Source organism: Elaeis guineensis, chromosome 4, assembly GCF_000442705.2.
Source record: "Elaeis guineensis isolate ETL-2024a chromosome 4, EG11, whole genome shotgun sequence".
NCBI lineage: Eukaryota > Viridiplantae > Streptophyta > Magnoliopsida > Arecales > Arecaceae > Elaeis > Elaeis guineensis.
Genome location: NC_025996.2, coordinates 135044166 through 135071506, shown reverse-complemented (window position 1 = coordinate 135071506; position 27341 = coordinate 135044166). Strand labels below are relative to the sequence as shown.

Below are 27341 nucleotides of genomic sequence, written 5' to 3'. Positions count from 1 at the left end.
AATTAATGGACCTAATTCCCACTAACCCATTAACCCAATGTGTTATGGTTTGTGTCTTAGGTTCTTCAATTCACAATCCTAGAACATAATCAAACAACTTCTTAATTCTCAATTAAGTTTTGGGCTGAGGGTTGGGGTTCGGCTTTTCGAAAATAATTTTTATATTTGTAAAATATTTTTACAACATGGTTTTACCAACCAAGTTGCCTGTTTGATTCATAATTAAAATGTAAGTGAAATAAGCATGAAACTACTTTAGATCTAATCTAAACAGATTCATGTAATTGAAACAATTTTAACTTTAAACTGCGCAAATTTTTCAGACAAATATATGATGGTTCTTTGCGCGGGAATTATTAACAAAGAGATTTCATTTTAGATTTAAACACTTTTTAAATCTAATAAATCATAAATTTAATCTAGATCACATCTAACAAATTTATGACTAAAGATAGATTTACACGAACTAGGACAACCTTTACACTGTAAGGGGTAAACCTTACAGCAGGACAACCTACAGTTCGTGATTGATCTAAAAATTTTAATTTTATATTTAACAATCAGATTATAAATTAGATCTAATCTAAGAAATAATCTAAGCATGTATAAATAATCATGTATTAAACAACCTTGCTCTGATACCAATTGAAAGAACCAGATCTAGGGTTTCAGGGTTAGATTTTGAAATTTTTTCAAGATTAGGCAGCGGAAGACTAAAATAAATCAAAATTTATCTTATAAAATCAGAGAATCCCTAGATCTAAGATCCTATTACATGATTATTACATGGCATTAAATCAGAAATTAAAATATAAAGAGCAAGAACTACATGTTGATCATATCAACATGTTTCTATACTACATCTAATGTATGTAAAATATAATAGATCAGATCTATTACCTTGCAAGTTAGATGTTCTAACTCTGCTGATCCGGGCTTGAGGATGATGTTGCGAGCTGCACACGCGTCCGGCCTCTAGGAGTCGTCCACATCAGCCCACGAATCACGATCAGAAGTTCTGGTCCAGGAAATCAGCACAGTATGCTAGTACTGTGCTGATCCTTCTTCGATGGTCAATCAGATGCCTCCTTAATTTGGACTCTTCCAAAGATGAGAAGTAGGAGGAGTTTTAGATGTGAGACACTCTCAGAAAACTCATAGATGGAGGAAGGGAAGAGGTGAACTCAGCAATCCTAGAAGAAGATCCTCTTCTTCTCTTTGCTCTCACCTAGACACTTAGTTTTGTGTTTATTATATCTCCATGCCCTAACACTCTTTCTCCCTGATTTTCACACGCCTCAAAGGTCTCTCAATGCTCTGTAATCTACGAAAATTTCAAGAAAAAATTCATCTTAAATAATAAGATATGAAGAATCCTTGTCTAGGTCAAATATCTAGTCAAGAAAAATCCAAACAGGGCAAGACAAGGGGTGTCCAACTCATGGGTGCCCCCTTTTTCTTTTTCTACCATGGACCACCAGCAAAGGGCGCACAATATATGCCATAAAAGCCACGAAAATCCCAAAAAAAATTTGGGTAAAATCAGTGCCATAAGGAAAGAGTTTTGGTTTCCTAAAATTCTATCTCATAGAATTTCATATCCAAACTAATTCCTACTTTGACTTGGTCCACAACCACATTCCATGTAAGAGAGAAAGAGTGGAAAGCTTTGGGCGTGCGTGAAGGCCTGGGAGAGAAGGTTTTGTCGCACAAAATAAGAGAGATTGGGCGTGGGGGGCTAAGGTGGCGCAAGGTGGAATCCTAGTCCACTAGGATTCAATCTGACTTGTTCAAATTTGGTTTCTCAAACCAAATCAAACCAAAACCAAATCAACCCAATTAAAATAGGTTTTAATCCAATTAAGAACATAATTTAATCAGATTAAATTAGATTTAAATCTGATTTAATTTTCTAATCGAATTAGAAATTAGGTTGACCCAAGTCCTAATTGAATTAGGATTAGTTTTTTCTTGCACTTGGCTTATCCAATAAACCAATTGGACTTGATCCAATCAAGTCCAAACCAAATCTAATTAAATCATATTCAATTAGACTTAATCTCAGCTCATTGGCTTAATCAAATTAAGTCAATTAGCAATCGAATTGCTAATCGATCCTTTTGCAACACTTGCATTAGGTTAAATGTCAATCGTATTGATCGTTTAACCCTAGAACGATTCTTAATCGTTGATCAACCATCCGATCGGATCGTGAACTCTAATGTGTGTGACCTCATTGGTCCGAACCTACGTCGGTAGCACAGGAACAAATTCCTGTATCAATCGAAGTGACCATCTAGCAATGGTACCCGACGGTCGGATAGGTCGAATGTGTAGAACAGCATCCTTAGAACCCATACGGATATAGTTTTCATATAATTCATCCCCTTGACCAAAATACTCATAGGACATCTCAGAGTTCAACTGTCAACTCTGATCAGGTTGTCCACGTTGTATTTCAAAATATCAAATCTGTCTGATGGATTATCCTGGCCAAGGTTTTGCTAAATTGAAATACAGCGACTCATTCTTCTCCAACTCTTGGAGTGGTCAATCCCATCTTGGTCACACTTCGACTTCGCAAGTACTTGACTGTGCCCAGAAGCCTTCCGTCACTGAATTAGAAATTCAGTTAGTCCAGTACCAAAGCATAGTGAGTTGCTTGCAAGTCACTGAGGCGATCTCAGGTCTAAGGGATACTTATACCTATATCCCATCAGAGACATTCTCGACAGCAGAATGCTCTGGAGTTGGTCACGTTCAATGATGATGTACCCTTAAATCTCACTTGTATCTCATACCAGTGTCTCCATACTCCTTGATTAAGAGGACAACCAACCCATATGGCCTACAGCGATCTATGCTCGATAGAAGCTGTCGTCCTTATTAACAGCCTATCATTTGGTCGTAACAGTTTTAAGGACTAATCGATAAATTCTCTCTTTGTCGAACCTAAATAGTCCTAAGGACTTCATCACAACAACAGAGTTCATTAGAAGATGAAAACTTGTGATGAAAATGTCAAAAATATTTTTTATTTATTAACAAATCAATTACAATACAAGGTTGCTCAACCGTCAACAGGTTGACGATTGGTTTTTAGGACATATTTCCCAACACACCCTTGGTTCTAGAGAATTCCGATTCAGTGAGCCCTCTCCACCAAGGCTCGTGATCGCTTGAAGCACATTCTTTGCTCGACTGCTTGCTGGCCCTCCTCCTTGATGTCACTAGTAAGTGCCCCCCTCCCTCTCTCTCTCTCTCTCGCTCCACTAGGTTTAGGATCAGGGTTTCTCTTGTCCCTCTTTTTTCCTCTCCCTCTTCTGCTCTACTAGTGTTAGGGTTAGGGTTTAACCCTTGGCCCTTCCCCCTCTCCCTCTCTTCTTTTCTTCCTCTCCTCCACCCCTCCTCCCTATTTATGACTTAGAACAGCATAGTACAGACTTGTTTTGTACCAAACTGATCACTGGCTAGTACGTCCTCCAGTACTAGTTCAGCACTGGCTTTCTTATGCAATATATTTCCAATATTTATAAGACCTTGGGGACCTACACAAAAAATATTTCCAAAACTTGACTTGCATAAAAAAATACTCCCAATTGGATCCATGCATACATATTTGATATTCTATAATATATCTCAACCCACATATATCACTCATCATAGTTGGATATTAAGGTACTGGTTGATATTACATTAATATATGTTATAATAATAAAGCAATATGATTGCTAAGATCTCACTATAAGCTTTAGATGCTTGTCTTTTCTTTTTAATTCTCTATTGATCTTAATAGTGTCGTATAATTTTATGTTATGGTTGACAACAAAAACTTAGGTATCTATTTGAAATGCTAGTTGGTAAGTGAAAGAGGGATAAAAGAGCTTACCTTCTAGGGATTTTATTGATCAAAATATATAGAGTACAGAATGGACACATATGGCAGCATAGGCCAACACATATGGCAACATAGGTCAGCAATAATATAGCAATAATGCTACAAAAACCTCCACTATACACGGAAAGAAATATGCAATACTAAAATACTAAATATATCTTAACATCCCCCTGCAAGCTGAGCATCCTTGATATGGAGGTGAAGATTGGTTTGCAAAAGCGAAAATTGAGAAGTGGTCTAAGGTTTGGTGAAGATGTCAGCAAATTGTTTGTCAGAAGAGATATGGACCACATCCAAATCACCCAATTGAACTCTTCCGTAAGAAGTGATGATCAAGTTCAATGTGCTTTATATGGGCATGTAAAATTGGATTTGCAGCAAGATATGTTGTACTAAGATTATCACAATAGATCTGAATAGAGCCCCACAAGGGGACACCAAGATCATAAAGAAGACGACGGATCCAAACGGCCTTGGCAATTGTGTAGGCCACAGATCGATACTCTGCTTCAGAACTGGAGCAAGAAATAGTAGACTGCTTCTTAACTGATCAAGAGATTAGGTCAGGGCCAAGAAATATGCAATACCTTGAAGTGGACCTCTGTGTATCTAGACAGCCAGTCCAATTAGCATTTGAAAAAGAAATGAGTGATGGATTCAGACAGCGGGAGATGAAAATGTCGTAGGATTGTCCCATGAATGTATCGAAGATGTTTAATAGCTTGCATATGTGTCTCACAAAGCGCATTGAGATATTGAGCAACTGTATTAATAGCATATGAGATGTCTGATCTTCTGAAAGTAAGATATTGCAAAGCACCAATAATTTGACGATAAAAAAAGGGATATGCAAGAAGACACCCTTAATGAGTCGAAAGACGAGCACTCGGAGGGAGACGAGTAGCAATCGGCTTATTTGTGAGAAAACCATGATGCTCAAGCAGTTGGTGCGCGTATTGCTATTGAGTCAGAGAAAGACCAGTAGGAGATCGAGTGACTTCAATGCCCAAAAATAATGTAGAGGTCCCAAATCCTTCTTGGCAAACTCTCATTGTAAAATATCTATAAGTGCCTCTAAAAGAGAGGAGCTTCCAGTAACAATGATATCATCGACATATAGGAGGAGAACGAGAGTGCCAGAAGAGGAGTGACAAATGAACATGGAAGGATCTGCAGTACTTTCAATAAAACCAATCTAAAAAAAAAAGTAAAGCGCTGAAACCAAACCTGAGGTGCCTGTTTTAGTCCATAGATGGCTTTCCTTAGGTGGCAGACATGATTAGGAAGAGAAGGATTTACAAAGCCAGGTTGTTTCATATAGATCTCTTAAGAGAGAACACCATGAAGAAAGGCATTCTTTACATCAAGTTGGCGAAGCGGTCACCCAGAGGAGAAAGGAACAGAAATAATAGTGCGAATAGTAGTCAGTTTGACGATTGATAAAAAAGTTTCTGCAAAATCAATAGCTTGTTGCTGTTTGTAACCCTAAGGCACAAGCTAAGCCTTGAGATGCTCAAGAGAACCATCAGCCTTCTATAACTTTATATACCCATTTGCAGCCAATGAGATTAATAGATGGAGGAGCAAGATCCCAAGTAGAGTTAGCCTATAAGGCATTAAATTTTTTGGTCATAGCTGCATGCCAATCTGCATCCTGAAAAGCCTCAGCAAATGAGTTAGGCTCGATGGGAAGAGAAGAACTCGTAGAAGCGAGGAAGGAGGTAGACGCAGTCATATCCTTTGTCATTGATCGGATGAGCATAGAGTGGGTACGGGAAGGTGGAGGAACAATAGGTGAAGAAGATGGTGAAACTGGTGGGTCTACAGTAGGTGGAGTGGAAGGAGGGGGTTCAAAAGGTGTAGGAACAGGATTGGTCATAGTGGTGGGTGCAACCACCCTGGAGGTTGTTCGTCTTGTATAGATCTAGAGCTCTTTCTATTCAATAGCAGTGGTATGGTTCTCATCTCTAACCTATATGGCATCATTATTCAAGTTGGTAGCAAATTGAGTTAATGACTCAGAGATTGGTGAAACAAACAAAGTATACCGGTCAGTATAAGAAGTGTTAGGACCATCAATAGTAGAAATATGGGTGAAAGTGAAATGAGAGGGTGCATTAATGGTAGGATTCTCACCCAGTAAAGGAGGATTAGAAAAAAAATTTAAAATATATGAAAATCTGAAACAGTAGAACCAGTTGTGGAAGATGTAGAAAATTTGGGGAGACAGGGATACGAAAAAACAATTTCAACAAAGGTAACTTGTTTGGAAATTATAATTTTTCTAGTGCTTGGATATAGGCAACGAAACCCTTTATGCTTATCTGAGAGTCCCAAGAATACACAAGAGAGAGATCGGGGAGAGAGCTTATGTTTGGCAATATCCTATAGATCAGGATAACACAAGCATCCAAAAGTTTTTACAAGTTGCAAGTCAGAAGGGACACAACCATGCAAAGCATTGTAAGGCGATTTTTTGTCCAAAATAAGTGAAGATGTACGATTTACAAGGAAAACAGCAGTTTGTAGGGCCTCTGCCCAAAAATGAGGCATGCAAGCTTGAAAAAAAAGACTTTGAATAACATTGGATAAATGTCTATGTTTTCTTTCGGCAATACCATTTTATTGTGGTGTGTGAGGATACGAGAATCTCTGAATAATCCCAATTTGTGAACACAGAGTAGAGAATTTTTCATTCACATACTCCTTATCATTATCAGATTGAAGAATTTTAAAGTTGCAATGATAAATAGTTTTAACCATTGCTTGAAATTCTAAAAATTTTTCAAAAACCTCATGTTTAAATTTTAAAAGATAAATCCATGAATAACGGGAGTAGTCATCTACAAATATGACATTATATATATATATATATATCTAGAAATAAAGGGCATAGGTGCCTGCCATACATCAGAATGCACAAGTTGAAAAGGAAAAGCAGATTTTGATTTAGAATCATGAAAAAAAAGTTTGACATGTTTTCCATATTGCATGCATTGCAAATAGATAATTTGAGTTCAGAATGACCATCAGAAACAACTTTAATTTTTTTAAGAAATTTAGAAAGAACATTCAGACTAGGATGATCTAACCGTCTATGCCAATTATCTCCACTAAATCTAGATGCAACAAAGATCGATCATTGCTTATTCCCTATACTTGCAATTCTAGAAACAATTGGATAGAGTGAAGTTTCCGAACTATGGTATCTGAGAAGCTCCTTCCCCATTTCCAGATCCTTTACAGAAAAATCGGAAGAGTCAAATTCAAAATAAAAATTATTATCATGGCAAAATTGATGAACAGAAAGTAAATTTCTTTTAATAGAAGGAACAATGAGAACATTTTTTAGAGCAAAGTTGGAAGGAGTACTCAATCGTGTTTACCAATGAGTAATATTAAGTAAATTTTCATTATCAACTAGAATTTTTTCATGCCCAGTATAAGGTTTAGAGGAAGAGAGAATACTAGAGTTAGCAGTCATATGATTAGATGCTCCAGTATCTGGATACCAAACTTCCTCACTAGGCTCCTGAAGACTCATAGCAGTGAAGGTCTGAGAAATATCATCTGCAGTGAAAACATGATTAAAGCGTTGCTTGCATTGAAGAGTAGAATGATTAAATTTTTCACATATCTGACATTGTGCCAGATTGTGGAAAATTGGGTTGTTGGTTAAGATGAGGAAAGGGCTAAGGATATATGTATGCTCTATTGTATCCACGATCAAGATTTGAATTGTATCTGCCACGCTATCCTCGGCCTCTGTGAAAACTATCCCTGTGTCCACCACGATGACCTTGACCGCGATTTGTATAAAGTACTTCTCCTTCAGTGGTGGAAGAAGCAGGAGGTGTCATCAATTCGACACGGCGCTGAACTTCTGTCTCTTCTTGCAGTAGAGGAGGTCGAAGTTGTTCAAATGTAGGTTTCATTCTGTGTGTTTCATGCACTTACAAATCTTCTATATTCCTCTGGTAGTCCTAGAAGAACAGTCATGATCAAATTGTGATCGGACTCATCTTCACCAATTGCTTGAAGGGCATCGCCTATGGATTTAACTTTTTGTATATATTCACTTATGCCCATTGATCCTTTCTTTATGCTTCGTAATTCAGATTTCAAAGAAAAGGCTGTAGAGGCAGTTCTGTCAAGAAAGTATGCCTCAATGATTTTGGTGGTGAAAATATGGAAGGAGAGGTTTTGGTGGTTGGTGGCTATGGATCAATATCCCTAGTTAGAGTTCCTGCTCTGATACCATGAAAGAGGGATAAAAGAGCTCACCCTCTAGGAATTTCATTGATCAAAATATATAGAGTACAGAATGTATACATATGGCAACATAGGCCAGCAATAATATAGCAATAATACAGCAATAATGCCACAAAAATCTCCACTATACATGGAAAGAAATATCTATTATACATGGAAAGAAATATGCAATACTAAAATACTAAATATAGCTTAACAGTAAGAGTGAGAATTTTTGTTTCCATCATGTCTAGTTCTAGAAAAAGTTCTCATGATGTATCTTATTGTGCCTTTGGCGTAGGTGCAAGGTCTCAAATCTTAGTGGGATGGCCATGGGACATCGAGATGGGGTACTATCCCAAGTGATGAGAAACAACCATACTGCTATTGTCCAGGCATCCCGATTAGCGCATCTTGCAACATCCACTATCCCAAGTGTCGGGATGCGGCTGGCTGGGAATGCATCTTGTTCCAGGAAAACCAAGATAGTCTCATTCCACATTATTTAAAACCTTGATACATGTCAATAGTGCTATGTATCTTTTGATACCAATGTGTGCCAATTGTTGGCATGATGTGGTATGATGAATGTATTGTTTGTAGCTACTTAAAGTTACTGGCAACATTCATGATATTTTTATGCAAGGACATTAGTCCAACTAGAGCGGGATGGTACCGTTGGCATTGTATTGTTATGATAGGAAGCCGACCTGGCTGTTCTTGGTGAATTAGGATGTCTTGAGTCCATCTAGGTCTATCTTGGTTGCATCCCAACACTTATGATGCATTGGAACAGTAATGATTGACTGGATTTTTTATTTATTATTTTATTCTTGTTTTTGGCTATTTTGCTACATTTCGATTGCACTATCCCATCCTAGTACAATATCATCCTCAAGGCAAAATGGGAAAGGGCCCAATACCAAGATTTAAACCATTGCTTTTATGCTTGGCTGGAGTAAAACAATAGTTGCTATAGTAAGTTATTTAAGTGGGGGCTTCATTGTTCTAAGTATTTATATGAAGCATGGTTTGCTATACCGCCCTATATTGCCCCATGTGGGGCTACCATACCATACCAGTCTCATATCAGTATGCTGTATCGTATCATACCATCACTTGGTATGCTGTCTCGTATGTGGTACTGCACGGTAATAGGATGGTATTGGTATGGGGTTTGGTACCGAGATGACGAACCTTGATAGGAAGATTAATAGAAGTGGTGAAGTATGCATCGTGCCATGTTGTAGTAGCTAATAATTTCTAAGCTTGGGCATTATCAAAGTAATTAGTGTGTAATCATTTTCTGGGGATTGTTGATGGCCTCCATGATATGTTTTCATAGAGCACTTGAGCATACTAATCCATAGTTCAGTTCTTTCAGCCAAAGTCTGATTTGTTCTCCTAATTCAATTCTTTTAAATGTTCTGTCATGTTACCTATGATCATTCCACAGTTTCTGGTGAATCCACATCCCCTTGTTATCTAATTCTCTATTTGACATTTTGAAATGCAATTTCTTTCTTCCTTTACTTAATTCATGCTTTTTTTATTCTTTAACTTGAAATAATAGATCATATGAATTTCTGAATTACTGCTACTGCTAACATTTACTGCAGAAACAAGCATTATTATTGCCTCGTTTTTGGTGTTCTGAAGTGAAAAGTTCACCTGCTGGGGAGAAATCTCTAACCGATCATGTCCAAATACCTACAGATGGGACTGACGTATGGGAAATTGATGTCAGACATCTGAAATTTGAGAGTAAAGTGGCATCTGGATCTTGTTGTGATCTGTAAGTTGTACCAGATATTTTTGGAAACAGAAAATATGCTAACTGCTAATCTTATGTTTTCCATTATTGGATCCTTCAATTATTTGTGTTCTTTTCCCTTTGTTAGTTACCATGCAACCTACTGTAGTCAGGATGTCGCCGTTAAAGTACTCAAGCCTGAGTGTGTTGATGTCAATATGCAGCGTGAATTTGCACAAGAAGTCTATATAATGAGGTTGGCTGGAAGTGCATTCCTTTTTCTAACATTATTCCAATGGTTGCTTTTCATGTCTATATTTTTTGAACTTTTGGGAAACAAATTCAATGCAGTTGTCATCACAGCTTATGGCTCAGTGTTATCACATATTATTCCATGTTTATCATGACCATTTTTTATAGGAAGCAATTAACTAACTCAGAAAGCAGTGGCTATTGCTGCCTAGTATGGTCACCTTATGGTAGTCTATTGCTAAAAGCCTAAAATAGGTAACTTCACTAAAACATTATGACTGCCCTTTGACATTGATCTTGAACTCGTTTTCATGGGCAAATTTTGTCAAAATGTTAAGGTATTTAAAGAAAGTGCATCAGGACACTGATTTAGTTCATTTTTTAACATAAATTTTCACATCCAAATATATAATATTCTTACAATGAATGGTACTGAGACCTATGACATGGTTGTCAAGTGTTTAGGTCCTTGACACATGATCTTCTTAAGACTCGGGATATGGGAAAAATAATGAGATGGATCTATTGCTTCTTAAGTGCACAAAAATAGTAAAACATTTTCTAATTGTTATGCTAGACTAAAAATGCCTAAAGTAAATATGTATTGATGACGAGGTCATGATTTGATGGTGTGAAGAGTGAAATGTCATGAAGTGTTCCAATATCCAAGTGTTTGAGATATTAGAAAAAGGAAAAAGGAAAAGGAAACTGAAGTTTGAAGTGTCTGGGTGGTACTGGTTATAGCATCATGCTGTATGTGGATGTTCTTTAATAAAGAATACAAGTTTTATATTTCATTATGAATCTCTTTCATAGATACAAATGTGATTGTACTTCAAAAAATGCATGTTTTGATGGTGGGCAAAAGTGCCTAGAATTAGAGAAGGGATAGAGAGAGAGGGAATAGGAAGTTCATCTTCTATCTTACAAGTATTTTATCAAAATTCTGTACTATCTTGCCCAAGCGACTCCTACATAGATTGTATTGTTCCAGCATTTGAGTATTACATGTCAGTGTCATGCTGGCATGGCACTAGCATTACATGTCATGTGCCAGCACTACATGTCATGCCAATGCCTGGTTCATGTCGGCATGTTATGGTCTTGGTGCCATTTTGATCGACACATAATTGCACATGCAAATAAACAATGTTAAGTTTTCTGTTTTGAACTTAAACTGAGAATCCTAAAGAAGGCTCTTTAATGTTGTTTGGAGAAAAGGAAAAGAAAACAATACTTGGAACCAAGAAATAGTAACATGGTGAAAAATGAAGTCATGTTGCATTCTGATTATCTTGCAGTTGTTCAGTGTTACTTTGAAGGTCATATGACATGGTATTGCATCTGAATAATGTAATAGCACCACAAGAATGATAAAAATGCATAGAAGTCATTGACAAAACACGATAGTGTGAAAGAAGTCTTGCTAGTGTTAAAAACTTAAATTACCTAATAAAATGTGGATATACCTCTAATTTACTATTGGATGTATGCTCTAGAAGTCAAATTGGCTGACACTTGTAAAACATTTTTAGGGTATAATTTGTAATTTGACTTTGATATTAATAAAATTGGATTATTTTCATTCACACTGTGTTTAATAGTATCTGTGATTCGTCCATTGGGTTAATGGATAGATAACACATATTCTCAAAAGTTGAGAATTTGAGACATATGTTAATCTTAGTTATCATAAATGGCTCCCGATCGTAGGATCATTACGGAGATGGTGATCGATCTAAAAAATTGATGTATGATTGCTTCCTTTGGATAGATGAGTCTTGAATCTATGGTGTGGAGACATCAGAGCGAAAGTACAAGTATTTGTTAAGAACAAGGGTACTGAGCGTGATCAATCACGCACAGTTACAAGGATTTCTACCTTCTTATCAGTGACTAGTTCATAGCTGCGGTTGTGTGAATTAGTTCTCTGATCTGAGATACATCGGCAGTTCACTTTGAGGGTGCTATAGTTTGACTACACTATAACTCGGCCTCCTAGCCATACGGAATCTTAAGGTGTATGTTGGCTGTAGTATGTTCATTGTAGGAATTGGATTGCATCAAGATGGGATCTATCGATCTCAGTAGAGGAGTAGTCCTATGTAGATCATGAGATTGAATCCATAAGCCCATAGCCATGGCAATGTGAAAGATAGAAAGGTGTTTCTATTGGATTTTACATCGGATTCGAATTGAATGATTCTATTATATGACAGATATAAGGTTTGACAAGTTTACTTTTATCTCGATTCTGTCGAAACTCACGATAGAAGAATCGAATCATACAGTAACTGCACCTAGAGGTTCTTATTCAGTTCTGATGCATTGCGACTATATATTGCTAGGTGTCACTGTGGATTGTAGGATCAATTAGAGTTATTTCGATGATCGATAATTCTAATTGGTTGAATTGAAAAAAAATCCGATTCATTGAAAAGAGTTTCGATGATGTTGCTAATGGAGATCACAACATGTCCCATTATCATGCAGAATTGAACCTATGGGGTCACACAACAAAGGACTTTAGTCTAGAATTGTTTAATTAGACTCAATTGGTCCAATTGGGTCAAAGGGAATCATGCTAGCACATGATTAGATCCAGGTTTCTCCTGGATTGGGTTCCCAATTGGATAGAGTTCAACTCAGGATTTTTTGTATCGTGTCGAATTGGCCGGTACACCCCGTATCGTACCGGACCGACGAAGAACCGGTATGGTTCGGCCGATAAATTCGGTACATCGATGGTACAGGAGGAAAAAAGAGAAAAAATGAGAAAAAGAGAGAGGAGGAGAGGGAGGGAGGTGGGAGCCATCGGAGGCCGGTGGTGGTCGGCTGCGGCCGTCGGAGGACTTCTGAGCCCCATATCGCTCGATAGGACTTTCAAGAGAGTGAGAAAGAGAGAGAGCGCTCGAAGGGGGGATGACCTACTGGACGGACGACACCTCCGTCGCGAGGCCCCCGATGGCCGGCGAGCTGACGCCGACCGCCTAAGGGCGGTCGAGCAGGTGGAGCCCCTATGCGGCTTCGCCCCCTTCTTTTTCGAAACACGTCGTCGCCTGTTTTCATTTTTTTTTGGGTTTTAAACTGATGAAGTCGGCAACCCAGTTGCCGACTTTAGGGATTTTTTTTAAAAAAAAGTCAAAAACGTGAAGCTGGCAAATTATTTGCCGGCTTCACTTGAAATCAAATTAAAAAAAAAAATCGCGAAACAGGGGCGTTGCCCCTATTTCATGCCCGCGGTGCCGTGCCTGTGGACTGTGCCCTCCGACGACCAGTCGGAGGCCGTCCGACGGCCTCGCCGGCTCCTTCCCCTCCCTCTTTTTCTTTCTTCTCTTTATTTTTCTCTTTTTCTTATTCCAGTTCGGGTCTGCTTGCCTTCGTTGGTTCGCCTCGATTCGGTACGATACGAAATCATACCGAATCGTACCGTCGGCCGGCTGATACGGCTCACGGTACCGGCTCAGAAACCTTAGTTCAACCTAATTTAATTAGGCTTTAATTAGGCTCCAACAGTTGGTTGCATTTAATTTGCTCCTGTTAAATTTTGAATAGATTCAAATTTGAAAGAAGCACACTTCTTAAAGATCGGTTGGATGGGATAAGAAAGGAGGGGCACCAAGTGTTGCCGCCCTCTCCCTTTCATTGTGTGTTCTCGAGAGAGAAGGGATGCATGCCCCTTTTGGATGAAATCCAGAGGGCGTGCGCCCCATATGGATAAAGATAAGAGGTTGGGGAGGTTACCATTTAAATTTGAAGTTTAGATTTGAAGTGTTCAAATTTGAACTTGGCTTGTTGGATAGGATCCACTTGAATTTAAATGAGTTATTTGGATGAGATCCAATTTGAATTGAAATAAGATAACCTCCTTATCCATTTGTTTTCTAGTGCAATTGTTACATGAAGAAATGAGAAGAGATTTTGGTCCTTCTCTTTTTGTGTGGAGAAAATAGGGCCGACGCCCATTGTGGATAATGGAGTTCAGTGGAGAGATAGATGGGACGCCCCATTTGAAATATGATTTCAAATGGGTGCTGCCTTATGTAGTTTTTGTTAAGGTTTCAAGTCTATAAAAACTCTCTTGCAAAAAGGGTTCGGGATTCAATTCCATAAGACCTGAAACGCTGCCTCTTCTTTGACTCTCCTCATCTCCACATGCCTAAGGTGTTAGGCTGATATTCTCCACCTCTTCTCCCTATTCCTCCACTATACACCTAGGGTAGGCTATCTTATCCCACGCCCAAAGGAGTTAGGCTGATCCAGCGAGCGCTTAAAGGTGTTCAGACGCCATCCGATCAAAGGAAGAAGAAGGCTGCAGTGAGAGTCGATCTGTCAGCCTTGAAGTCAGATCGTTGCTGATCGAGAGCCCCAAATCCTCCTTAGAGAAGGCGGATCAGATCTGGAGCAGGCGTCCTAGACGAAGGTCCGAGTGGATACTTGTAGAGGTTGGGCACGTGCGCGGCTCAACAGTGGACCTCGACTTACCAAGATCATTGATCGCGGAGATCGTCTATCCATGCAAGGTGATGAGTATTGTTCCAATTAATTTTAATACATGCTAAATATTGACTAATGATCTGCCTTTTTGATCTCTGTCTCAAGTGCCGGGTCGAAAAAATTTTTGAATTCCGTTGTGCCAAGTTTGATCGACCCGGAGTGTGATCCTAAACCTTCATTTACAAGGTTAATGGCATATTAGATATTGACTGTATGTACCTAACTACCTAAGTGCCTAATCCTCACCTCAACTGCACATAGAATTCTTAGCAGGCTGACATTCTGGTCAGCTACTATTGGCATTGTGGGTGTTGTAAAGGAACTGTAGATATTGTGGGAAATTCTTGATAAACTAAATCCATTTTTCTTCTACTTTCTTTAATACTTGAAATCTTCTTGCCACAAGTGTCATTATGATGGTGTGGTCTCTTCTCTGATCTTCTGACTTAGGTACTACTAGAAGTTGATGTAATATTGGGGCTGAGCATTCAAAATCATCATCCAATTTAAGTAATTATGATTGCCATCTTCAGGTTCAACCACCAGTAGTTCAGTTTCAGCAATGGTTTCTTCCTTGGGTACTTCATAGGTGGTTTCTGAAGCCTCTAGCTGAAGACCTGTTGACAAAATGCCCTCCCTTTTTTTACTTCTAAAGCAATCAATTTGCTCCCTGTCACTCTTAGTGAGAAATGTATGGTCATTCTGGAACATGAAGCCCTGCTTCCTCTCTCTATCCAGACTTTTGGTAACAGCAAACATGTGGTTATGTACTACAAGTCTCCATGGACCAGTAGGCATATTGGTTTGGCACCTTACCAATATGGGACGTTACAGCCAGTAGCACTGGCACTTAAATTCTTGTTTTACAGGTCTTCGGGATAAGCTGTGAAACAACATGTATTGACCACTTGAATAGGAACACGTTGAAACTTTTCAACATATGTTGAAACTTAATTTTGAGTAACATGATTCTCTACATAAAACCTTGAAGAAAATATTAAAAAATCATCAAAACTAATGAAATATCTGGTGGGATAATGAAATATTAAAAAAGAGGCACGTTTAATAACATATCTTTTTTCGTGAGATTTTTTCCATATTTTCTTTTGTTCTATAAAGAAGTTCCTTGGTTTATTTGCTACATAGAGGTAGACTTAATCATGGAATTCCATACCGGGTTGAACCGCTCAGTACATCCTGTGGCATACCATACTGATAGTGTACCGTTATGCCGAACCACCATATACTGACACGGGCGTACTGTACTGTGTCCTATACAGACACTATGGTGGGATTTCACTAATATGGGATCTGGTATCGAGACGACGAACCTTGGACTGAATATACCTATTTGATCGCCTCAACCCTTCAGGTTCTGTTTTTTTAACAAAGATTGGATGATCCTGAGAACTTTCAGTGGTTCTTTTTCCCAATAACCACCTCTACAAATTCTGGAAAACAATTAAATTTTAGAAGATTGTGCTTTTAGAATTGTTATAGACATTCAGGTTTGGAAGTTGTGTAATTTGGAAAGAAACCAACCAGATAAAACTAAAATAAGGTGGAGGGCATTGAAAATCAGATTTTCTTGTTAAAAACTAAATAAAACCGGCTAACATTTGTATTGTACTATGCTACTACAGTACCATTTTCATTTCACTAGTCAGAAACAAAAAGAATACTTGCCAAGTGACGTAATAAAAGTACATGCAGCTGTATGGAATTAAATTTGAAATTCTTTGCTATTCATCTTCTTCAATTTAATATTTTCAAGTCCATCATCAGTTGTAATTTATGATTTTTTAGAACAAAATGTGCAGACTTCTGCTGTCTTGGGACCCATTATCAATTTAACTGTACATTGTTATGGTCTTCATCATGGTGCTTTTGTAGCGATGGTCATATATATGGTATCCATGCACAATAGACTAATAGAGTATGAACAAATGGAACATGCTATAATTTTTAGTTATGCTCTTTACAATCAACATGTGGAGTAGAAGAGCATGTCTGTGATGAAGTGCTGACTGAATATTATGCACTGCTCTAAGATGTTATCTTGTTGAAGTTCTCATGGAGCTATTTACATGTTTTTGCTTTTGTCTTGAAAATACATATTTCTTTGAACAAAGAAAAATAAAGTTTGCTTAGTGCCTTCTTAACAAAGAATGATCACTTCTCTTGCTGAAGTTTTCAGGAGCTATTTACATGTTTTTTCCCTAGGGGCCATTGCTTGGTGCAATGGTAAAGGCTTGGAGTGACAAGTGCAATGGCATTGTTTGAGTCTTGGGGCAGCCACTTTGCATATAAAAATGCCTAGGTTAGGTCTGTCCCCAGTTAGCCCCTTCAAGGACCTTGGGTTGCTAGGAACATAAATGGGTAATGCATTTTTTAAAATATTTCTATTGCAAGTTTAAGAAAAACCAGAATATGGATTAAGGTATTGACATACTGACCATACTGCTGGTACCATACCAGCAGACTGATACATGGAAGAAGTGGAGGACATTGGTTTGGGCACGATGTCCTGCCTATCCTGCTTGGAACTAGTTAGAATAGGCTGGTACGAAGGCTGGTTTGACTAGTACCAGGTGGGATCAGACCAAGTCCCTTTGTTTTTAGAAAAAGAGCCATAGGTGGTCCTCCTGTTCTCTTTTCTCATATCTTCATTCATGGCAGGGCCTCAGGCTCAAAGAGAAGAAGGGAGAAAGAGGAAGGGATAGGGGAGATAAAGGAGGGAGGCCCAGCCTCAATCCAGCTTGTCCTTATTGACTTCTGACCTCCCTCAGGCAGACCTTGCCCATACTAATAAGTTTTAAATTTTATTCAAACCATGAGTATCGGAGCTATACACCCTATCATTGACTCAAAATTCATGTTTAAGGACCTTTAATATTTAATAATTATTAAATATGCACTTAATACAACAAAAGATAAAAAATTGAAAAAAATAAAGAAAGGATTATGTTACAGAGGCCAAATGCTAGACTCTCCCAAGAGTTGGATGGTAGCATCCTAGTCCCAGGACCAGAATAGTGTGGTAGTTCATACCAGTACTTAAACCCTTGGTAAAGGTGAAAAGTATTCATGTGAACCAATTATTTGAATAAAAGAATTTAAAAATATATATGAAGGAATGAAAACAAAGCATTGTTCATAAAGTCAAGCCCAAGGGATGTTAATTAACGTATGATGTTTTATGCTTATGCATAATTTTTTGCCAGTGCCATCTGGTTCTTCTTTGAATTTATAAATGCACCTTCTGAGAATTTCTTTTTTTTTTAAAAAGTTAAGAGAAACTGGATGTAAACTCTAGCCATCTGAAAAGGATATGTTCACATCTTTGTCCCTGACTCGGCTTGTTTACCTTCTTCAACTCTTTCCAATCTTATCTTTTGCAGAAAAGTTCGCCACAAGAATGTTGTGCAGTTTATTGGTGCATGCACCAGATCCTCAAGTTTGTGTATTGTTACAGGTATAAGGATCTGATAAATTTTAGAAAGTGTTTGTTGATAGATATCAAGACTATATCATGCATAAACTAATCCTCCAACAGTCTTGTTGTATGCTAGTAAAATTTGTTAGTGGTTTTATTAAGGTAGCTGTTTCATATTCAGAGTTTATGTCTGGTGGAAGTATCTATGACTTTCTTCACAAGCAGAAAGGTGTTTTTAAGCTGCCTGCTTTACTCAGAGTTGCAACTGATGTATCCAAGGGAATGAACTACTTGCACCAAAATAATATAATCCATAGGGACCTGAAGACTGCTAATCTTCTGATGGATGAAAATGAGGTAGTCATCTCTGCACTTTTTTTCTCATGGCAACTTTCTGATTATTGTTCATTCTGGTTTCGATCATTCTTAATGTATATTATGCATGGTCTATTGGTCCTAATGTCTCTTGGCTTTCTTTGAAAACAGTTTAGAAAATTTCTAGTGCTTGTGTTATCTCACTAGTACAAAATTATTATATGCAACTAGCTATGCTCTCTTCAAGTGATGTAACACTGTAACATGAGATTTAGTTTGCTCTTTTTTAGGGATCATATGTTTTGTTTTAGATCTTTTTATTTTTCACAACATTGATAGCTGTTTGTCCTTGTTTCCTTTTGGTCTTCTGAGTGTAGTAATTGTAAAAAAAAAATTGTCACCATTAGGTATTTTCTTTACCCTATGAACTGCTATATTCATTATTGCTGTCTTTCCCTGGATTGTTGCTTGTGGAGTTGTGGATGAGGAAGACATTTATGTAGTCTATTCGTTTAATTTCTTTATCTGATAGACTGGTAGAAGTGTCTCCATTGTTGTTGGCAAAGAATAGATACTGTAATATGTGCTACCCTTTGAAAGATCTTATGAGCTTTACTATCTGATAGTGCTTGGCATTTATATGCTGATGTTTGTACCTGTGACTAGTTCAGTTTGTCATTGCTTTACCTGTTGTTACTATCTGCAAAATCTATGAGTCCTTCTATGGAACTAGTCATTGGACATTCTTAACTTGATCCTCCAGCACAAATTGTATATTCTTATTTTTATTCTCTGACACAGATTATGACATTGAATAGTTAATATATTGCTTATTTTTGTTGTCTGAGTTTATGATAATTTCTCTGATTTAGATCATCTGTTTTCATGGATGAATCTGTTACTTGATGCTCTGCTCTTTATAGAGAATTTCCTTATGATATCTCCTAGATATTACCATTAATATCGCATGGGTTGGTTGCATGGATCTAAATATAATCCATAAAATTTTGAGATCTTATTCTGACTAGTTCCTGTTGATGAAAGTTGATGAACATTGATGTAATCAGAGCTGATCTGGTTTAGGTCTGTTTACGCCACATTTTAGCTAATGATGGCATCCAAAATGTACACACATACTCAGCCACATGGCAAGGCTAGGCCAGGGCATACCAAGTGTTAGTATGGTATGAAATCAGTATCGTACCATACCGATGGTTGACTGCTCTAAATTTTGGTACCTATTTTGGCGATCCTTGATGACTGTTTTTCATGTTCCAAATTTTTCATAAAGAAGTGGTTAATCAATTGAATACCGACATTAAGTGTCTTAGGATTCATAAGGGGGAATATATGTAAAAGGTGTACCTTTTTTAGTGTTGTTCCCCCAACTTGAGTAATAAGTTAGAGATGTGGCAAATGCTGCATACTTCTAAAGCCTTGCACTCCTAGCATGCAAGACATTCTTCATGATATCATAATAGAAATAGGCAACAGAATATAATCCAAGCAACTAAAATCCAAATTTAATAATTAACAAGTCCAAAACTAACAAGATTCTCCAGGAATTTTATTTACAAGAATCTAACATCAACTGTTCTCCGAATCTTAAATCAAAGAAAGCAATTCAGAAAAATGCTTCCTTGCATGCAATAATCCAGTAACAATACCCCACCAGCAACTTGTTCTCTAAACTTGTGAGAAAGAAGAGACCAAATAATGAGCTCAACGGCTCAATAAATAATGAATACCTTTACTAGATAATTCAAATAATAAATTAGATAAATATTTTTGCTAACACTATGCGTATAAGCAAAATCATTATATTTAAATAAAATAATTCTTTCATAATCAGGGATAATCATGCTTGTCCAAGTAATTATATTCGTATTAATATTCATGAAAACAGTTTAAAATATTGTAATTCAACTCAACAATATTGTAGACTATGACCACACTTATACTGTTTTCGGGCTAGAGAACTGCACCTATATCTTGTGGAGTGGGCTCCACACTTATACTCTGCAGATTGGACTAGAGTACCATATTTCTATCCTATGGCAAAGTCAGAATACCACATTTATACCTTGTGCTAGGGCCAAAATAAATAGTTCTGGAACAATCAAAGTACCAAAATTGGCAGGTCCAAAATATAGTTAGACTGAGAGTCCAAAATTTGAAATGTACCAAAGCTATTCCTAAATCATATATTTGTGAAACTGTAAACAAATATGCGTGTTCAACAAAAGATTTGTAAACATATATGCATAATATTTGGTAATAAAATAACATATTTAATTCACAATTTTGCTTTTCTTTTTAAAACATGAGTTCAAAGATTCATGAATTGCATGTCAATCAATTTGTAATTTATTTGATATTATGATTTATTTAGTGTAATAATTGAAAAATCTAGGAAAGATGAATCATTAATTACCTTGTGAGAACACTTAGCAAACAAATCCAACTAATTCTAAAAGTTTCTTAAAAAATTAACATCTAAAATTATATTTTATTAAAATATGGCCATGATAAATTCTAAAATAAAACTCAAGTCCTCAATAGCCCTATTAAATACCATGACCAATAATCAGAGAAGATTGCAAAGGAAATAAAGGTGATGGTGGAAAAATATCGTAAAGAGGTGGAGGAAGGACAAGGCCGACCAGGTGGCGGCATCTGGTGATTCGAATTGGTCTAATTCTGAGTAACAATCTATTGGATCGAAATATAGAAGTTTGCTCGGACAAAGGCAGCATGGCAGGGGTTGCCATTGGTGGGGTCCAGTGGTGCTTGGTGAAGGGTGGAGTGGAGGCTGACATGATGTCAGTTGCAAAAACACTGGTTTGAGACCTCTACCAGGATCAATTAGGGGACATAGAAAGGGATCCTATGTCAAGGTCCACCCAAATACCAGAAAGAGGGAAAGAGTGAGAGGTTGTGAGAGAGTGGAAACAGGGAGGGGTCTTGTTGGGACCTTTCTTAGCAAGGGGAAGAGGAGATAGGAGATAGTGGTCTGGTGATGGTGTTGGAGGATAGCAACCAGAGGATCGGCAGCATCCGGTGGGTGATAGAGGCCATGGTAGAACAATGCTCATTTAGGGAATAGAAGAGGACTCGTCCTGGAAATAGAGACCAAAGAATAAGGCTTGGGCTCTATTGCCAGCTGAGCGGTGCAGCTCGGCAATTTCACCAATGACTCAAGTGGTGGCAAAGAGGAAGATCAGGACTGTGGGGAGGGTTTTCAAGACTTGAACAAGTGTGGAGACGGGACGAGTGTTGAAGCAAGGGAAGGCATTGCCAAAACAAGGATTGAATGGATGTGAGAATCCAGTGGTTCTTGATGAGTTACAAGCCAATGGCGACATCACAATGACGGGTAGGTCAAAGAGGGAGTGTAGGTGAGATGGAGGCACAGCTTACCTTGTCTTTGGGGAGATTTGGCAGTGATCTTGATGAGAACAGAGGTGTTGGTGCCTCCAGGAAAATGAAGATAGAGAAATAGAGAGATGTTGTGCTGGTTAATACTGGGGGCCGTGGGGGGCAGGGGGGTGGGGGGGCGCGGCGCGGTTGTTTATATGTGGAGGCTGGCATCTCTTGGCCTCTGGCAAAGTTGGGAAAGAGTCGTCTCCTCTGATTATTCACTATTACAATCATCATGTGTTGTTGCATGTTTTCAAAATGGAATTACTGAAAGAAAGAACCAACATTTTCTTGAGATATTTCATCCTTTTCTTTTTGAAAGAATTTTTCCAAATACTTATTGGTGTGATGTTGCATTAATTGCTTGCTATTTAATAAACATCTTTTGCAAGTTTTATGTCCTCATGAATCTGTTTTTCCTACAATTCCCCATGTCTTGTGCACATGTTTGTTTTGTTCATTATATTGGACTGTCGACTTATCTCTAGAAAGATTGCTTCATAAATCTTTCAAATGTGTCTTCTTAGGTGTTCCCACTGTTAAATGGGTTATAGATGTTGTGATCCTGTTTCACATAAATTGCACACCTCCTTGGATGTTAACTTTTATGGAGAAATGCCAAATTACTTGAGGGGTCATTCTTTTGAAGATAATTTTTTTATCTCAAGGTGGAAATGGAATAACTACATTTCCCTTTCTTCCAATCAATGTTGATGAACCATCTCATACTCCACAAGTCAAGGAGACATGTTAAGACAATTGTGTACGCTAGGAGACACAAGATAATGCCTCTTAAACAGGACCTCTAGGTCATTAACTGATTGAGAAAAGATCCAAATATAGGTATACATTCTTCCTTTATACGTGTTCCTAATGATAACTTATCCGTTGTTCTTCAGAAGCATAAGAGATCTTGGACTTCACATCTTGTCAATCATTTTGTTCCTTTGACTCTTAATTTCTCCCAATTCGTTTGCTCTTGTTGCCTTTGTCTCTAAATGCTTAAAATTGCAGGAAACCAGCTTAAATCCTGATTAGAGAGGCAATGATAAATGAAGTGGAAGCACTTGAAGCACTTCCAAAATTGAAACATGAGAATCAGTACCATTACCCACTGGAAAATGAATATAATAGAGTTTCAACTAGATGGCTCAGTTGAGAAATATAAGGCTAGATCGTAGCCAAGGATACTCTCAAACCTATGATGTAGACCATTTGGAGACCTTTTCTTCAATGGCCTAGATTGACTTTGTCAAAGGGGTTATTTATATTACAGTGAAGCTTGGATGATTGTTATTCCAACTTTTTGTGAAGAATACATTCTTGCATGGATAATTATTTGAAGAGGCTACATGGATCCACCTCCTGGATCTACTCTAGCTAAAGGTTTAGCTTTTGTTTGTTGATTGAAGAAGTCAATTTATGGTCTTAAAAAATCCCCTCATGCATAGCTTGATTAGTTCAATAGTGCATTGTTTGACTTTGGATTCCAACAGAGCCAAACCGATCATTCCTTGTTTATCAAGGAAATACGTAAACTTTAAAGTACAATCAAGGTCCGCAAATCTTGATATTAGGTATTGTATCGGTACATATGATATGGTGCACACCCTATACCAAAACAGTTCTCAAGCCATTTTTCTCATTTTTTATCATGGTACTGCTTGAAACCGCGAGGTATGGGTTGGTACGAGCTGGTATGGAGCATGTACTGACTTGAATACTATTTTTGAATGTGTTCGACCTTATATGGTATATCACACCCCCAATCAGACATTTGGGGTGGTACAATAGTCCATGGGTGTTTTTATGGTATACAGTACCATAACAAACTATCCGGTTCAATTAGTATCATACCGTACTAACCACCAACTAGGATGATTCATAGTCTTGGTACGGTGTTTTGCCCGGGTCCTTGCTGAGCCAAACCAACTAGAACCGCTTAGTTCCGAGCGATTTGGTTTGGTAAGGGCCCATATCGGTATGACCATGATCAAGTTAACTTGGTTCTTCTTGGTATATTTGTGCTTTAGTTAAGTAAATCTTATTTATGTACGAGAAATAGAGGATTGCTTCATCATTGAATTTGAAAACTTGGATCAAGTTGACCTAGTAAACAAAGAAGAGTTTAGCTTGAACTGTCGAGATCATGGGCTTTATTATGTAATAAATTCATAATCTCAAGGGATGCAAGTGAAAATATAAATCCAACGGACATTTGACAATTTGTTATTACTATAACTTCCATTAAAATGATTAGATGTATTTATCTCCTTTCTTGAATTTTTTTTTCTAAAACTGAGTGGTGCTTGTGAACATTTTGTTTTCTTTTTTCTTTTACCTTTTTTGGCCTACTATGTTTATTACGTCTACTATCTTCTCTTTTATTCATTTGTTCAGTTTTTGATGCATCATTTTCTTCATAGGTTGTCAAGGTTGCAGATTTTGGAGTAGCACGAGTTAAAGGTCAATCTGGTGTTATGACAGCAGAGACAGGAACATACCGCTGGATGGCTCCTGAGGTATTTTTTGGATACTTATCCTCACTACTTTCCAATTTGCTAACAACATTGTGCCTATTGTGAGTTCTTTCTATGTGTTGATGCTTGATAATGTTGTATAAGAAATTGAAACTTGAACTTATGAATCCAAAGGTGTAACTATTGTAGTCGATCAAATATGGATTCGAAAGTAACACTAAGATAAAGCCATTACTTGGATATCCAAATGATTGAATGTATCTTAATTAAATGCATAACAGGAACCAAAACAAGAGTTTAAATCCTGGTTTCATGCCATCACGGTTTGCTCCTGGCCCTAGGACAGCAAAAAATCAGGACAGGACGATAAAGTTAGGGCAAATGGAAAAGTTGTTAACAACAACAAAAAAAACAAGCATCCCAGTCTGTTTTGATTATCACGGCGTGACCTAAATATTGGGTTGCAATTAGGACGCTCAAGATGTCACGCCCCGAACCCAGCACCTGAGTTGGCCACATGACACGTCCACACAAACCCTAGAGCAGCGCCCTAAGGATCATGTAAGGTCTAAATAATTAATATTTCAAAATTTTAAATAACCAAGTAAATACCAAATAAATCAATCAAGTCACAACTTCAAATCAAAAGTAAACTTTGTTCAATACAATTATTCAAATGTTCATTGGTATCAGAGAATTTAAACTAACTGAATTACTAAAGGCTTTAGTTTTTATTTGCTCTCGTTCAAACCATCCAAACTAAGCATCCTGTGAGTCTGAAAAAAAAAACAAGAAGGAAATATGAGCTTCTCCAGCTCAGTAAGATTCACTTCACATGTACATCAAGCCAATAGATAAAATTAATATTTTTAAAACCAATACAATTTTGTGAAGACTCATACGTATATCATAACTCGAAAATTGACATAAACATGCATTTAATAAATATGGATCATCACATATCATTAAGTGAAGTCTTCGTTCATTCTTGAATTACATGTTATATGTTTCATCTTTTCACATCTTCGGTTTGACAATCTTTTATCCCTTTTGGCTTTGGACTAACCCAGACAATACCTCGATCTCTTTCCAATCCAATTTTTCTTTTCATATAAGCCTTTCAAGGCTGTCCCAAGATGAGCTCCTGGCCGGCTGTCCCACGTACGAAAGTCCGTGAGAGGCTGTCTCAGGCATAAGCTTCTGGCGAGCTGTCCTAGGCATGAGCTCCTGGCCGGCTGATCCACTTATAAGCCAGTGGGGGCTGTCTTAGGGATAAGCTCCTGACGGGCTGTTCCAGGCATGAGCTCCTGGCCGGCTGATCCATATGTCGAGACTAGTCCAAACCATATCCTTTTCATTTAATTATTAATTTCATCGAATTAATTTCAAATTATCGGATGATCAAATTGATAAGTTATATCCATAAGACTCATACCATCAATCATAGAAATCTTTTCATAACATGCTCATGTTTAAAAAGAATCATATAAGCCATATATTGGTGTCTCAAGCATAGAAAACTCATCGATCATAAATCCAGTAATGCAAAATCAACATTATAAAACTAACGAACAAATAACATATATGGTGATGATCATGTACAGGATTCTTATCTCGATCAATGAGAAATCAAACTCACAGTCTTACAGTCTGAATATCAAAACCCTACTCGTTGTCCTCCTGTTCGTTGGACTGTTGTCCTATCAAACAAATCAATTTAACCAAATTAATTTTCTAAAAAAAAATCATATATTGAGGTTTATCGGAACCCTTACCTGTGTCCCAATTTTTTTAATTATTATTATTATTATTATTTTTAATTTTATTTTGAGAAGAGAAGAGATTTCTTCTCCTCTTCCCCACGATTAAAGCAGGGGATCTGACCCCTATCCCGAATGCCTCCCCTTCTCACGATCAGGGTAGGCCATCTCCGACCACCCTCCTCGGCAACCCCGGCGGCGGCGAGGCTACTGTCCCGGTGGCAGCCCCACCCGTCCCTGCTGCTGGCGACGAAAGGAGAGAAACAACACAAACAAGGGTGCCCTGTTTGAGCCCGAACCGACATCTTGCCGGCTTTCAGGTACACCGATGGCCGGAAAGATCAATTCGAAAAGAAGAGAAAAGAAACATATCTTGTTCCGACGGCCAAAAACAGCTCCGGCGGCCCCTCTCTTCCGATCAACCGCTCACGGCTCTCTCTTTTGAAAATATCCCTCAAATCCGTTTAATTTCTTCGAAATTTTGTTGTAAGGTCCTAAGGGAGGGAAGGGAGGTCTTTATAGAGAAGATCTTCTACCCTAGCTAGACTCTTCGAGTCCGATTTCATCGGAAATGGAGAGGAAGAAGACTTCGATTAGGAGTCTTCCTCCTTCCGTTAATTTTTCATTCTTTTTTTTTTCTTTTTTTCTCGTTGGGCCGTCAAGGGTTTACAGGCCCAAGAACCTGGGCGTTACACAAGATGTTACAATTTAGTAGAGAATCGGTACTCCCCCAAGTGTGCTGGTCCTGGCTATCAAAATAGTATGGTGCCAATGCTCCCGTCTTAGTCCTACGGGACTCAAATCTTTGAACTGTAGTCTTGAAAACACATCCAATCACATCCTAAACATAGCCTATTATACATAAAATTATACCTTCAAATGTTACAAACTACAAAGCAACATTATGTAGAATGTTATATGGTTGGTGTTGCTTGAACACCTACCCGATCCCAAAAATGTACTCTACAAGTTCATTGTTGTTATCCTCCAAAATTGATTACAAACTTAGCCAATTGTTCTAAAAATTTCTAATAATGACGGTATGAGCTACACATGGTTAATAGTGTAGTTTCTTATTAAAAAGATTCTATAAAAAAAAAACAGAAAGACAAATCAAATCATCATTCAGAAATTTGAGCAGTAGGTTACCAAGACACTATCACATTGAAATACAAAAATCAAATTTCACAAATAAGCATGAGATATCATGAAAGGACCAAAATACTAACCAAAGAATGCCGTATGGGGCCGAACCACCTGGTACAGGGCGTACCGAACC

The 27341-nt window shown here is 37.8% G+C and overlaps 1 protein-coding gene across 3 annotated transcripts in view; it reads left to right on the top strand.

The window, feature by feature from the left end:
• The window catches only part of LOC105042573 (serine/threonine-protein kinase STY46), a 111778-nt gene that overhangs the window by 67413 nt on the left and 17024 nt on the right, over nucleotides 1–27341 (top strand). For 2 of the 3 annotated variants that reach the window (XM_073256821.1, XM_073256822.1), the window contains exons 8-12: nucleotides 9866–9944; nucleotides 10051–10158; nucleotides 18053–18126; nucleotides 18269–18444; nucleotides 24249–24344. In XM_073256821.1, the coding sequence (XP_073112922.1) occupies nucleotides 9866–9944; nucleotides 10051–10158; nucleotides 18053–18126; nucleotides 18269–18444; nucleotides 24249–24344 (533 nt within the window). Of the gene's footprint in view, nucleotides 1–9768; nucleotides 9945–10050; nucleotides 10159–18052; nucleotides 18127–18268; nucleotides 18445–24248; nucleotides 24345–27341 lie in introns of all 3 variants that reach the window. The other variant, XM_010919856.4, reaches the window with a different exon arrangement.